The 14887-nt window shown below is 40.8% G+C and overlaps 1 protein-coding gene across 1 annotated transcript; it reads right to left on the bottom strand.

The window, feature by feature from the left end:
- Positions 1 to 2633: 2633 nt before the first annotated feature.
- Positions 2634 to 14633, bottom strand: chrnb5a (cholinergic receptor, nicotinic, beta 5a). Its single transcript, XM_047576011.1, has 8 exons — positions 13815 to 14633; positions 9150 to 9295; positions 7546 to 7590; positions 7343 to 7452; positions 6353 to 6879; positions 5030 to 5520; positions 4117 to 4262; positions 2634 to 3595 (listed from the first exon to the last, which is right to left on the bottom strand). Exons 1-8 carry the CDS (start codon positions 13858 to 13860, stop codon positions 3580 to 3582), a joined length of 1527 nt encoding a protein of 508 aa, XP_047431967.1. The 5' UTR covers positions 13861 to 14633; the 3' UTR covers positions 2634 to 3579.
- Positions 14634 to 14887: the final 254 nt, after the last annotated feature.

Below are 14887 nucleotides of genomic sequence, written 5' to 3'. Positions count from 1 at the left end.
CATACTAAATCAAGAGCATCAGTGTTTGTAGTTACAGCCTTTTGTGTTAGATTGTTCTTGTTTTAACCAAGTTGCACGGAACATTTTTACAATTCACAGTCTGACACTATGACAACTGGCTGCTCTGTCCTCATCTGTCTTTCCCCCCCAGACACAAACACATCTGTCACCTTCATGCACCAGCCAACCTTATATCGATATCCCACACACACATGCAGACAAACCAGAGGGCGCAGTAAATATGTGTTTTGTCGATAACTGTCCACCACAGCGGAGGCTCAAAGTATTTTTGCTGATGTGCTGACCTCAGGAATCAGAGCTTCACTTTTGCTGAGATAAAGAATTTCGGCCACTTAAATCTTATCATCGTCCACTCCTGTGTGTGTGTGTTCATTCATGCAGCTGTACATTAAAAGTAACAGTGTGCTCTGTCTTCAGAGGTTGCTGGCAGTTAGCTGGTGGTGTAATTTTCATCAGGCTATTGCATTTTTGTTGGCACAAATTTGGGTGCACACACATTTGCAAACACACACACACACACACACACATTCACCCTCAATGGAACAAAAGCACATTAGCGTCGTTGAGCACATTTCCTCTTTTTTTTTTTTTCAGTGGAGGAAGGAGACACAGACAACCAGCATGTCCATTAACAGAATTCGACCCTGTGAGTGGACTTAACTGGACTTAAGTGGACTGTTTTCCACCCCTGATAGATCCACTGACCAAAGCTAAGGCTTAAAACGGGTCTTACCTTAAGTGCATGTAAGTGTGTGTGAACGATTTAAAAAGGGTTCGTTGTTGTACAGGACAGATGGAGGCCAAGAAAGGCTTGTGAAATACTTCCCCCATGAAAAGCAATATCTACGAATGTAAAGTAAAATTACAGGAAGCTTTATCTCATACTATTGGACAACATCACATTTTAAACAGGACAAATGCATGCCAGTGTCTGAATCTGTACGTCTCAGCCAGAGCAACACTTAAACACACTTTCGCAAGACTTCACACAAAAACAAAACACACAAAAAGTGCTGTCCTGTGATACTGTTTGATCAAACACATGTGGAGAACAAGTTCAGTAACGGTTCATCCAGATAAAACATGTCTCAAATGACAACCTGCTGTCATAATACCAACTCTTGAAAAGTATAAAAATACTTGGGTCACTTTCTGCCAACCTTGTCTACACCGTTCTGAGCATGAACACCTCTTTTTATGCAACGCTGTCAGGACTCGGAGAACTTCAGAGTTGGCAGAATGTCAGTTATCCCATCCTCAAGAGCCATCAAATGCTCCGACTTCCTCCCCTCCTCTCTCTTCCTGGGAGAGCGGTTCTACTACATTTACCCTCAAGTGCTGAACTCCTGCTGACAGTGTTCAGCTCGGAGTAAGACTGACTGAATCTTGTTCTACAAAGAACAGACCCACATACGATAAGTCCAAAAAATTGAGAGTTTGGAAAGAGATGTTTGGACATATTTTCTCGGCCTGAGGTTTTTGAGCCTACAGGAAAATTAATGACACACTCAAGTTTGTGAAAATAATATTTGCGTAGGGCAGTGTCTATAACAAATACTGCCAGTTGTAGTGGCTTTTTGAGAATGTGTGAATAAAATGTGAGCTCAAACTATTAACTGAAAAATAACTACTTTGTGGGACCTGTTGTCCAAACAACTCAGGAGCCAAACAATGTTGAGGAAGACAGTGATGAGAGAAGCCTCCAGTCACAAAGAAGGTGTCAGAAATTCTGTCATGTTGCTGCACTTGTTGTGCACATGTATGTATGTATTAGGCAAAAAAGATCAAGTCTAAACGAGCCAAACCTCTGTGGAACCACAGATAAAAACTTACCTGTGTTATCCCTTCAGTCCAAACATGCTAAATCACTGGGTACATACAAAGGGGCCCTAGAGGATGTTGTACAGTATTGTTGATGCACTGTAGGGCCCCCATAGGCTTTAGAGGGGATACAGTTCTCATTGCAAAATATGCCAAAAGGCAGAATCTGTTGGCCCCCTCCTCATTTATTGCATGGAGCCAAAAATGATGAATAAAAAAAATGAGTTTATTAATGTGTGTGTGTGTGTGTGTGTGTGTGTGTGTGTGTGTGTGTGTGTGTGTGTGTGTGTCTGTGTGTGTGTGTGTGTGTGTGTGTGTGTGTGTGTGTGTGTGTGTGTGTGTGTGTGTGTATTATCATTTTTCTCTCTAAAAGGAAAGAGAAAAAATATCCATATATCCACATGCATGGCCCCAAACCAAACTACATGTTAGCATAGATTTGAAATCAGGTAATGGATGTAAACCCAGGCTGGAAGCCTACCCACAGATTTGTTTCTGGAGTCACTCTGTTGGGAATTGATTCAGCTCTGGGAAAGATCTGCCGGGCCTATCAAATCACTTGGGTGTGCTTTATGTGGAAATGGACATTTTTGGTTTGTCAAACAAGGCTTTTTATATTCCAACGCTCCAACATGGACAATACCAAGTGATTAACTGAATGTTACTTCTGTATTTGCTGTTTTGCTTCTTTCTTTGTAACATTTCAAAAATGTCTGCTGTGAAAAGGACCTCTACAAGACATGTTAATGAAAAATGCAAACCAATGATCAAACAGCATACCGTTCACCACATTTAATTAACACATTTTATTGGAATATAGTCAGTGGCAAATTGTTTATATGTAACACAGTGTTGCAACAGTTTGGTCTTTACAAATCTTCCACAAAGATATTCAACATCAGTTTAAGGCAGTTGTAAAGTGAGGACTGAAAATAAGCTAAATGAGAAATAAATAAAATAAGCATACAGGTGGAACTAAAGATTTCTTTGCAGCAGTAAAGCAGAATCAGAACGTGTAGATGTTTGTGTGCACAAAAAACCGACAAGCAAGTGGGAGGAACACAGACAGAGAAAATATACATTGATAAAGACAAAGATAGACAGGATAAAATATCTTCACTTAGTTGCAGTAAAGTTCGGTCTGAGGAGGGTAGAAAGAGGAAATTATGGTTCACTGTATTTTACCGTCATTAAACAACTGAAATACAGTACATGTTTGTATAATGCAGAAAAGCGCACATCTCTCACTGAAACTGCAATGTATGCCTTCATTACACAGAGTCCGATAAGAGGCGTGTGTTCAGCGGTGCAAGTCACTGTCATTATTTCTAGGATCTCTCATCAAATATTTCACCAGCTTCTGTGTTTTTACATCAGGCGTAATAGTCCACAGTATTGTATATTGACTCAGGACTATTCGCAGGAACTGTCCCCATCATCTTCATGTTCTTCTTCTTGAGAGACATTGCAGTGGTAAAAGGTGTATCCTGTTTGTGTCTTTGATTAGGGTGGAGTTTCTTCAGTGTGGATGGAGACAAATTCTGGCAAAAATATAATCCATGCATTAACCAACTGATAAGATACTGTCCTCTGAACTCCACTTTTGCAACCACAACCTGGCTGCATCGATTAGTTCAGGTATACGATCCAAACAACAGAGGCAGATCACACGCAGACACGGTGCAGCCTCTAAGTTATTTGTTTTTCTACTTTTTCCTTACTTAGGTGACAGAAATCCTAGAAATCTCTGTACCTGAAAAGCAAACAAAAACATGATTAAAAGATGTAATTTAAGATTTTTATTTTAATCTGCAAAAAAAATAAAAAAATGTGACAGATAACTGCTGTTTTAAATTGAGATGCTAACAACACAGCTAGCCACTCTGTTTGCTAGTTTTCAAAGCTCTTTAGTTTAAGGCTGACACATCTCTAGATTTCTAGGAACAAATTAATTTTGTATGTCAAGTTAGTGTTTGAATCCTCTCTGTCCTCTTTGATCTCAAGCTCAGTACAAATATTGTATGTTGCCATTTTGCATTTCTCCATACCTCAGCCCCAGTGAAGCTACAACAGCAACTACAACATCTTCTTTCTATCTGATACATGCAAATAATCAAAATTGTGAAACCAGTGCTGAGTATGTCTTTGCAGAAGAAGAGTCCTTTTATAGGTAGAGAGAAAACAGTAGGTTCCTTTTTTTATATTAAGAGCTTTAAATGAGGCCTTGCCAAGCTAAAAGGTGTGTTTCTGCGTATTTTAACGTGCATGACTCACTCCGTGTCATCAGCTGTGGGTGTGTTGTAGCTTTGGAACAGTGGCTGCATGAAGAGTCCCAGAGTTCCCACGACACACACCAAGATGAAGATCCACAGGAACAGACGGTCTATCACCATGGCTACGTACTTCCAGTCTTCAATGATCTGAAACCAAACCAACAGCTTTAGTCAGACCAAATCACAATAATGAGTGTCTGGCTGTTTCACCTCTTTGGGCCGGAACATTGGGGGAACAGAACATAACATTTCCTGATTAATTTATCTGTTTAACTGCCCCAAACTGCATTTTTTAGGGACCAACGGAGTAGCAAATATAGAGGTAAATCTATTCAGAGAAAGTATTAGTAATCAAAAGCAGTGTATTTTTTAACTGCTGCTGTGGGCATGAAGTTTTTTTAGGCAGCCAGGGGTGTAGCAGTCGGGTATATTTTTATCTGTGCTGCAGATGGTTGACACTGAGAGGAAGAGAGGCAATCTGATGTATGATCTGCCATGAGCAATTACAGCTGGAAAACATGTGTGAGAGTTATATGGAAGTTAAGACCTTCTAGGTCAGGGTGAGTATTCAGTCAGTCTGGCTTTATGTAAGCGAGTGTGGGCAGGGTTGAGGCGATCTGATAGGACAACTGATGACTAAAAGATTTGGATGTTGTCACGGAAGAATAAAAGCAAATGCTGAATGGTTTAATACATGGCTTGTTCCGTATCTCATCATGCTCTGATAATCTTCTCATTCCTCCTTGCTGCATCTCTGACCTCATCCATCTCCATAATCTGCTTTTAAAGGTCTTTTCTTCACTCATTCTGTCCCCCGTTGTTATATTCTGTCTCCTATTCTTTTCATTTTTCCACCCGATCTGTTCCTGCTCATCATCACATATCTATGCTTTAACAAAGATTTAAGTCCTTACCCCTTCGTCATCATCTTCCGTCTTCATGTGTTCAGCGATGTATCTCACTCCGTCCACGGCCTCCTCCACATCCGCATCCCACTGAACGGCCAGAGGCCTCCGTAAGTCTGAAAAGCCACCACCCCCATCCGGGAGGTCACCCACCTTCCAGCAAAACTTGTGCGCCAAGTCCTCGTTCACGTAGAAGGAGTCAGCGTCCGTTCGGATGCCGCCGAGGCTGATGTTGGAGTACTGCCTTTTTTCCGTGCCGCTCTGGGAACTGTTTCTACAGACGGTACTCCGGCTGGCGTACTTTCGGCGGAGTTTATCGCGGACATTGGAAGAGCCTGGGCGCCTCATGAGGAGAAAGGTGGGAAGGCTGACTAAGAAGAGCCGTTTGACCCAGTTGGGCATGTAGTGGGTGGAAGGGGAGCGGTGGTGCACGTTGAGGACGCAGACGGTTGTTACAATAGAGAATGTGACCAGCACCATGGTGAACATCAAGTATTTACCTGGGAGAGAAGAGACACAAACACAGAGAAGAGATGTCATCATGTACACACAGCACAGCTGCTTATAGTGCTTTCAGTTGTTTGTTGCTTGTTTGTTACAAATATTAAGTGGCATCAAGGAGAGATTGTGTATGAGATCATTAAATAATCATCATCTTTCTGCTCTGCTGCTCTTGTTTGAACAGAAATAGTTTTCAGTTATGGATCAATTTAAACCTCTTCTACTTTGATCTGACCTCAGTCTTTTTTTCAGTTGCTGCCAATAACAGTCACATATGCATATATATATATATATATATACATACATACATACATATGTTATTGATACTGCATTGATATTAACGTCCTACCTAGTTTCTACCTCTTGAGGTTTCTGATGTGAAACAGGAAGTGATTTTACTAATGACAGCAACAAAGAAACAAGACCAAGCCTCACGTCATTCTATTTCCTGTGTTTACCTAAAAAGGTGTGTCACCTCTCTCTCTCTCTTCGTCGCGGTTCTCACCCCCCACCCTCCACATCACCTTTCTTGTTTTCCTCCTTTCACTTCGTGAACCAGGGGGACAAAGAGGCATAGCTTCCTTAGACATGTCCCAAACCTGGGTCTACTGCTCCTTGATCCCTCCCATCCCTCCATCTATTTCCCTCAGCTCCTCTCAACCAGTAGACTTCCTTGCATGGCCACAAATGGTCTTCGTTTATGAAATGTGATATCAGGTTAATTTAGTGCCTAAACAAGCAGAAATCACCTGTACATATGTTAAATCCAAAAAGTTTACTTCTATCCCCAGTTTTGCCTAGTGCAAACAGATGTGCAGCATATTGACTAACCTATAAGTGGCACTGCTAGAGAGGTGGGTGGCACTATCTTTGATATTAGTAGCAGGAACACAGTGAGTGCCAGCAGCACCGAGATGCACAGAGTCATCTTCTCCCCGCAGTCTGACGGCAGGTAGAACACCAGGATGGCCAGCGACGTGATCAGCACGCATGGGATGATCAGATTGATGGTATAGAAAAGAGGCTTCCTCTTGATGACAAAGTCATAGGTGATGTCCAGGTAGGTGATGTCGTGTGGATCCTCATTTTTGCGTGCCGGCAGTGACACTATGTCCCACTCTCCGCTTGGCGTGAAGTCATCACGACTGGCAAAGTCGCTGGTCAGGACCAGGTCCACTTCTGTGTGGTCGTAGGTCCAGGAGCGGAACTTGAGGGTGCAGTTCTGCTGGTCGAAGGGGAAGTTCTGCACCTCGATGGCACAGGCTGACTTGTAGATCGCAGGGGGGAGCCAGACGATGTCCCCTGTGTTGGAGACCACAGCGTTGCAGTAGAAAGAAACCTCGTACACGCCATCAGCGCTGTGACAGAGATTTCATTAGATGAAAAGTTAGTAAAAAGTCAAATTCTAATAAATAAATAGACAAACGGAAGCTTTCCCTCATTGTTGGCTGATAATAAAGCCAGCCTGATCATTCAGTCATGCTCTTCCTACCAGTAACAAGCATGTTTGTGGAAATTAAAAGGAACAATACCGGAATTGTCATTTACAAAATCCCCATAGAAACCTCTCTAATCTTAGCTACAGATTTTCCGCTTGTAAATCCTCGGTGGTAATGTTGGAAAACATGTTATTACTGAAGAACAATATACTGCAATCCAATAATGGCTGCTTTAGAGGCGGATTATCGAGGGTGTGGTGTTTTTTGTATCGTATTAATTTATTTTAGTTTTTTTATGATTACACTAGTTCCATATTACACAGCTTGAGCACTTGCATGCAGATTGCGCTTCTCTATGATGGGACAACATGCACATACTCACTTATTGTAGAGCACTATATCAGGAAGCCAGATGTGTTTGGATGGTATTCGCAGCTTCTTGATGCCGTCATATTTGTCTGGGTCCCATCTCAGCCTGTAGTCATTCCACTCCTACAGAGGGAGAGATAGTCACAAACACATCCACATTGCAACACAAAGAGAGCTATGTGCGCACAGGAGGGCCAGAGAGAGATCGTACATTACCTGGGACAGCCACAGGTTGGTCGTCATTATCTGTTCTCTCTCGTTCTGCAACAACACACCAGGGAGCTTTAATACATCGATAATCTTTTCCATCATTTACTTTTTATGTCATGCTGTCTGCTAGCAGAGGCTTTCAGCAACGCGCACTACACGCAAATGTCACAGCACACCTCCAGGGAACAGATGCAGTAATGTGACTAAATGTATACAACTGAGACAAATTAAATATCAAATTATATTTAGAAGCCTATTTTACATTGTGAAGACATCAGTTAAAATATGTTGGAGCCAAGAACAGACTTCACTCAATACTACAAAACCTAGATTATTATTATCCCTAACTGTGTCTAATAACTGAGGAGACACATACATGGATTCAGAGTCACACCCACAGGCAATTCAGAGATAATTTAAGCCTTTAAACTAAGGCAAGTTTATGCATTATTATTAAGTTTTTATTATCACACTAAAATGTAATATTTATTCATTAATACTGAAAAAAATATAGGTTGACATTTCCATATTTAAGGGAGACCAAATTACTGCAGCGAAGCAGCATCTACTGATTAAGAATTTTAAATGTTGCCTTCAGGTGTCAGCGTTTATATGAACACCATTATCTTGTCGTATTAACAAACTTGTGTAAGGTCCGTGGTATATTGTAATTGCATTAAACTAGAACTTGTGAGCTTGTGGTTAGGACTTGGGGAGTTGTGCACACAAAAGACTTTCAATTGGTAACAGTGACTCTAAGTTGGAAGAACACTGCTGCAAACCTTATTGAACATTTCGAGTAATAAGGCTGTAGAGGCCACAAGAAAGGATCATCTACAAGGACTCTTCTCTTGAACATGGTAAATATGAACCCATTTGGAGGGGCCTATATAGAGTTGTCTTTCATGATATGTTTGAGAAAAACAAAGATTTTTCCCAACGGCCTCGTCCTTTCATTGTGCCTTTACATTCCCGACATCAAGTTATCTGGTCATTAGCTTGATTAAACTGTTTCCCTCCATGATTTCTAAATAGCAGCAGTTGCCTAGCAGTGGTGTTGTCATGAGCTATGCCTGATGTCACCACTTCAATGCCAGTCATTTTGTGTAAATCTACTTTGCACGTCATATCCACATGCTCACAGGTTTCGTTTTAAGGTTGGAAAAGTCACACATTAACTACCTACTTTAGAACTGAAATCAGTCATTTTCATGGATGTTGTTTTCACATAGTAGATACAGCCTTGGTTGATGGCTGAATTACATTTATCATTTTCAGTGTAAAAGTCCTGGTATCGTGCATACTGACTGAAATTGCCATGCCCTTTTGACAAATTGCAAATTGCCTTCTTTGAATCAGTGCAACAAAGCAAGAGAGAGACTGAGAAATGCATCGAGCCACTTGTGTACACCCACAGTGTCAAAAAGTCAAAGTCTAATCAGGGAACATATGAGAAAACACCTTCATGACATAATAAAGATTGGATTTTTGTCTTTGCTGTGTTATTACTCATGTCGCTATGACTATGAGTCGCACAGCTTTAACCCTTCAAAATAAAATAAGATGCATAGTACTGAGTATGTAGAGTATACTGTATGTATTCTACTCACCACACTGATGAGCTGAGACAGAGACACTTGTATGGAGATGGTGACCTGTTGGCTCTTATTGACAGCTGGTCTGATCAGTTTGTTGTAGCGCTCTGGACCCAACAGGTAGTTCACCAGCCGCTCCTCTGCATTCTCTGCCCTGCTGCCTACAGGCAAGACACACAAAAATGAACTGACTCTAGCGCTAAAAGCCCTAGAACGCACCTAAGATTAAAACCTTAACAAACAACAAGGCGTTGACAACGATGACTATAGCTCACATAAAAGGGAATAACCCAGAGACACATGTTGAGGATGAGGCAGAATCGAAATAGCAAAAATCTATTCGGTCAAGGTCCAAACAAAAAGTCATCCAGAAAAGATGAAAACATAAAGGAACCCCACAGGAAACACACGTAAAAGCATACAATGAAAATACAGATATACTAACAAAGGACAATAGAAAAGACAGGGTTATTTACTATATATGCAGTGGTTGATGGGGTAACGAATACACAAGAGCACACAAGGCAAGGTAAACTACAGAAAGACAAGGACAAGAATCATTTCAAACTAAAATGGGACATAAGCAGACGAAAAAGTGTACACGAGCTGGCTGTGAACAAGGAACGTTTTCCAAGAGGCACTGAGGCTGAATCAAGTGTCCTCAGAAAGTACATCTTGCAGCCTGACACTTGACTTCAGGGTTTTAAAAAGACAAAAGAACAAACAGAAATTTCGGTCTTGCATCCGTCCCTGTGAGGCTATCCCCCAAGCTTTGTGTTTCCTCAGCCCTAAATTATTGGTTATGTAAAAGTGATTGTATGAATAAGTCAGGAGCGGAAGGCTTTTGACCCACTCTGTCGGCTTCCGCTGCCATTATGTCTACATTGTCAAACCAACTGACAACGGCGCAGTGAGTGTTTCATATCGGGACTGATTCCCTCTCTGTGCCACATGAATTGTTTTTTTAAGATTACATGCGGCGAAGGCTGAGCGAGCACGGATGTCGACTTTTTTCAGTGACACCCCACTGTTTCAAGTTTTCATGTCAGAGCGAGCGCCAGAGGTTTCAGTTGAAGAGAAGCAAGTGAATCTATTAGGACTCAGTGAAAAATCTCCACTCTTCACTTTAAATCAACCTGAGGGGAAACATTATTTGCCACCAAGTAAGAACCAGGGAAATCTTTTTGCATAAGAGAAAAATGTTGCTTTAGCAGAGCTCAATGACCTGTTTTAAGCGAGAACTGAGTGGTAACACAGTATATATACAGGGAGTCAATTAAATGGCAATATAGCAGAAAAACATGAGGAACTGAAGTGGGAATTTTATATTTTCTGTATTTTTAGGACACAGTTATATTAAGATAAGATAATCCTTTGATTTATCACCGCTCTCTTATCTGCGTGGAAAATATGGAGCTTGAGTCAGCAGTCGGTCAGCTTAACTTTGCATAAAGACTGGAATCAAGCGTGAGCAGCCAACCTGGGTCTCTCCAAGGTTTATCTCATTTGTTTAATCTGTTTTGTAAGGAATTACGCAACTATCCAAAACTTCCTGAAGATTATTTGGCATTTGCTGGAAAACATAGCTTTTTTTTTTTTACGTATCTTTTTCATTATTGTTATCTCTTTGATATTATATATATCAGACAACAGAGGACACTGTTAATTGAGCCATTCAGAGATTTAACTTTTCACTCCAGAGCTGGATAGGTAAAAAAAAAAAAAAAAAAAATGAAATATCATGAGCAGGACAAAAGATATTTGCAATTTCTCTAAATCATGCTAAGGCATGCTTTCCTGCTAGGGTGGGTCCATGTTAGGTCCTTCAAAGAAAGACTGATTCCTAGCATCCAGTGTTCAGATGTGCATCATTTTAAAGGTCTTGCTCTTGGATTGTGGGTGCTTTAAAAATACAGAGTAAAAGGATTCACAGTCATCCTGGGTATGGCGTGGACTAAAATCAAACTAAACAACTGTACTTGTTTATTGAAGGTGCCTTCTTCAGTGCTAAATGATCAGGAGTTTAGGTAATCTCAAGAAACTTCAAACTAGTCCAGCTGCTTTTATTTTAGTTCTGTTCTAGATGATCATACCCAACAAATGTCCTTCAGCAGAACTGGATGATGTAGCTTGACCCCCTCTCTGTCCCTGTTTGTCTCAGTTTTCAACCCTCACGATCCCCATCCCGCTCTTCTCTTTCCTTCCTCTTTCACCTTTAATTACATTCCCATTTCTCTCACGACCTGTCTATCAGTATTTTCATCGAGTAAGGTGTGGTCTTTGTTAGTGAACCCATGATGGGGAGCACAAAAATCTCAAAACCGTTGCTCCACACCTCCAGATTTTTCTTGTTTTCAAATTTGTAGTCTTCAGATCCTGGCACTCACTAAAATGTCATCATGTTTTAGACAGGGCCTGACTGAGAAGGACATGCTTATTATTTTCATTTTCACACGACGTGTCTTGTATATGAAGCAGTAACCCACTGCTTTTGGATGGTCAGTAGCTTACTGTAATTTTAAGATTATATTGTTAGAATAAGATTATTGTTCATTAACCTGGAACTGATGTGCTTTTATAATCTTTTTACACATTTTACAATACTTCCAGTTAAAACAATGACGCTGTGATAGAGGACACAGGAAAAACACCATCATAAAGTCTTGTCAAATCTTCAGTGCCTCCAGAAAATGCAAACACTCATAACAACATGGTAGAAGACACAGAGAAGTGTTGTGTGCCCTCTAGCTGTAGTATAGCCTTTAAATCATTTAAATCTTAATTTCGGGATATCTTTGCCTGGATGGATGCTGCAGAATAATGTTTGTCTATGCTGCCTGTCGTACTTGATGTTCACGCATGTCTTGATGTCTCTGCAGAGCCAGTTTGAACATTGATAACTCGGGTTTTATATATTTTTGAAGACATGTTTTCAAAGACATACTGCAGCGTAAATCGGGCAAGGAAGTGAAAGCCAAAACTGATTTCAAGAGCACTTGATGTTCAACTCCACATCTAAAGCAATACCCGAATCAGGTTTACAAAAGGAAGCTCTTCTTTTAGGGCGGTTCGTCATCCAGTCCAAGTGTTTTGTCTCAAGGACAGGAGATGGTGCTTTCTTGGTGGGTAGGTATAAAATAGCCCTCGGTAAATTATTCAAAGAGCCTATCTGCCTTTACTTACGAGCATCTCAGGAGTATGGACACTACACACACTCTCTGAGGTAGAAGTACTGTGGTTGCTTTTAATTCCAAAACTCAGAAACACGCCAATGATCACGTTCTAATATAATACTTATAAGAGGCGCTAGATCTTGTCTTCATGAAGGTTATGGTATTCAGAATGACTGAGAGAGCTGTTGATTCAACTGCGTTTTCATTTTGGACGATGTGACTTGTAGTACTATTGAATTGTATTGTTAAGGCCCTGACACATGTTTCTGTTACTTTGACAGCCCTGTTGTAGTCGGTGTGCTATGCTAAATATCAGCAACACTTTGGTGATCAATTCAATCTAATTCAACAGCAAACCAAGACAACCATCTGGTTAAACTACCACCTTGCCGACACTTGTTAAACTGAACACTATGACACTCATGAGGGGGGATTTAGCCCAGGTCTGTTGTATAAAGAACGCATTTGTTTTCTCCAGTATTGTGAACTGGCAAGTGAGTGTTTCTGCCACAAATTGAGTGACTTAAGGCTGACAGTGATCCCCTTTTCAAATATGTAGGAAAATTCAGAGAGCAGAATTTTAAAAAGCACATATTTGTGGTTCGCAGTGAATCGTCCAGTCATCATGGTGCTGTGAAATGAACGAAAGTAAACACTGTAACCAGGCTGTTTTGGCCTCTTTCTTGTTTCCCTCTTAGAGATTCAGCTCAAGACTTTACGAAATCCACACCAAGCCTCTGACTACAATATCAAATCTTGAGGCATTTACAGCATTTGATGGAGCTAAAGCTAAGATAGGAGGTTAGCACCAGATTGGTTCATTGGGATTATACAATGATTGGTCTAAATATGCTTTCATTAATCCTCCTGAACACAGAGAAATATTACAAGCACCCATTACTCCCCGGTCACTCACTCATCATAAGATGAAGTAGATTTGTGCTGTTGGAATGTCTGAATGATTGCTGTAAAATATGGTGATTAATAAGGGATATTAATTTAGGTCCACAAGGAATCAGTTCTTTCAGATTGTGGGTTAAAAGATTTATGACAAGATCCATTTGACTTCCCAGAGCAAAGGAGCATTTGCAATATGGCTCAGCATTTGATTAAAAGGGAATAGCACATTGTGCCACCATTAATGTGAGTTAATGTTTGCTGATGGACACTCGGGACATCCATCAGGGCAGCTATCTCCTCTACACTTCAACAAGACCTAAGTAAGTCAATTTCTTTAACTGCTGACTTCCACAGACCAGTGTTAACACAAGTGTGTGTGTGAGAAAGCAGAGTTTGTAGATTCCATTGATCGTTTTTCATTCCATAGTTGTTTGCATAAAGATATTCGTGAGTAAAGCAGCTCCATGTACAGAGTCTCTTCTCGTCCTCGAAGCAGCGACACATGGTTCAGTTATCACAGAAAAATGCTCTTTAACATTTCAATCTAAACTGCACGTTTTGCATTGTATTTAAATATAATACATGCAAAGAATAATGAAGAACTCACTTGTGAGAGAGAGAATGAAGAGCAGGAGAACTGTGCTGGTAGTCATCTCACTTCTGCTTCCCCAGTCAAACTTGTTTCTTTCTGATATTGCTCTCCACAAAAGACAGGGAAGAAGAAGACACTCCTTGACTTTCTTCTATTGCAGATGTATTATATACATATGTATACATATGTGTATTCCGGCTTGGTAGAGTAAGTCTTCTTTCTTAGTGTTCCAGTATTTCGTCTGTTGCTGGAATTTTACGCAGCGCAAAGAAAAAAGGAAACTTCTTCGAGCAGCTACAGCAAATAGGTTACCTTTTGAAGATGTGTATTTGCCAAAGACAGCATGGTGGTCCTTTATATCATCGCGCGCCGCTTTCCTCAGCAACAAACTGCAGCCGCTGTGACATTTAAAGCGCTCTTCATCCACATCCATGAATCAAAATCAAAACGAGTCGCAGCTTGTTTTCTTTTCATCACATCCGCTGTCTAAAAAAATATCCAGTTAAAACTTCTTTTTTGTTGTTGTTTACTTGAGCATCGGCGTTCACCTTAAGTTTCCTTTCTTCTGATGAAGCGCCAAGAACTTGGTGCGTTACGGAAATGGCACAGCAGCTAAAACTGTAGCGCCGAATTGTTGTACATGGGGTCCTCGGGGTTAGTGCTATAGCAGATAAAGTTTTTTTTTTATTATTTTTTTATAAACAGAATCTCGTGCTGTGAGTAGAAGCCAGGAGGAGGGGGCTTGGAGAGAGGAGGTGTGTTTGTGTCGAGCTTCGGACCGGAGTGGAAAAGATACGCGTCACGGCTCAGCTGCCAATCTGCCCTGGATGGGCAGCTTTTCTGCCGTGGTGGTTTGACAGCCTACTTTTTACAGCACTATTCGCCCAAACTTCAACAACCATAACGGTTACTTTAATGTATGACACTACACGGAGATTTGGTAATGTGCACACCCATGTAGGCATATTTATATAAGGTGTATTATGTAAGAAAATTACTTGACTTCCTCAAGTCACATGAGTTGTAAGTCGGTTTAGAACTTGAATGGACAGACTCTGAGCACCTGCTAGCCGGTATAGGCTGTCATA

Source organism: Mugil cephalus, chromosome 2, assembly GCF_022458985.1.
Source record: "Mugil cephalus isolate CIBA_MC_2020 chromosome 2, CIBA_Mcephalus_1.1, whole genome shotgun sequence".
Lineage (NCBI taxonomy): Eukaryota > Metazoa > Chordata > Actinopteri > Mugiliformes > Mugilidae > Mugil > Mugil cephalus.
Note: the sequence above shows the minus strand (reverse complement) of the source record. Positions and strands in the feature narration are given on the sequence as shown.

Excerpts from the sequence above, each read along its gene's own strand:
- chrnb5a (XM_047576011.1), bottom strand. The coding sequence starts at position 13,860 with ATGACTACCAGCACAGTTCTCCTGCTCTTCATTCTCTCTCTCACAA. Across the intron at positions 9,296-13,814 it reads CTTCATTCTCTCTCTCACAA|GCAGCAGGGCAGAGAATGCA; the intron begins GTGAGTTCTTCA and ends TCTTGCCTGTAG. Across the intron at positions 4,263-5,029 it reads CGGAAGATGATGACGAAGGG|ATCATTGAAGACTGGAAGTA; the intron begins GTAAGGACTTAA and ends GTTTGGTTTCAG.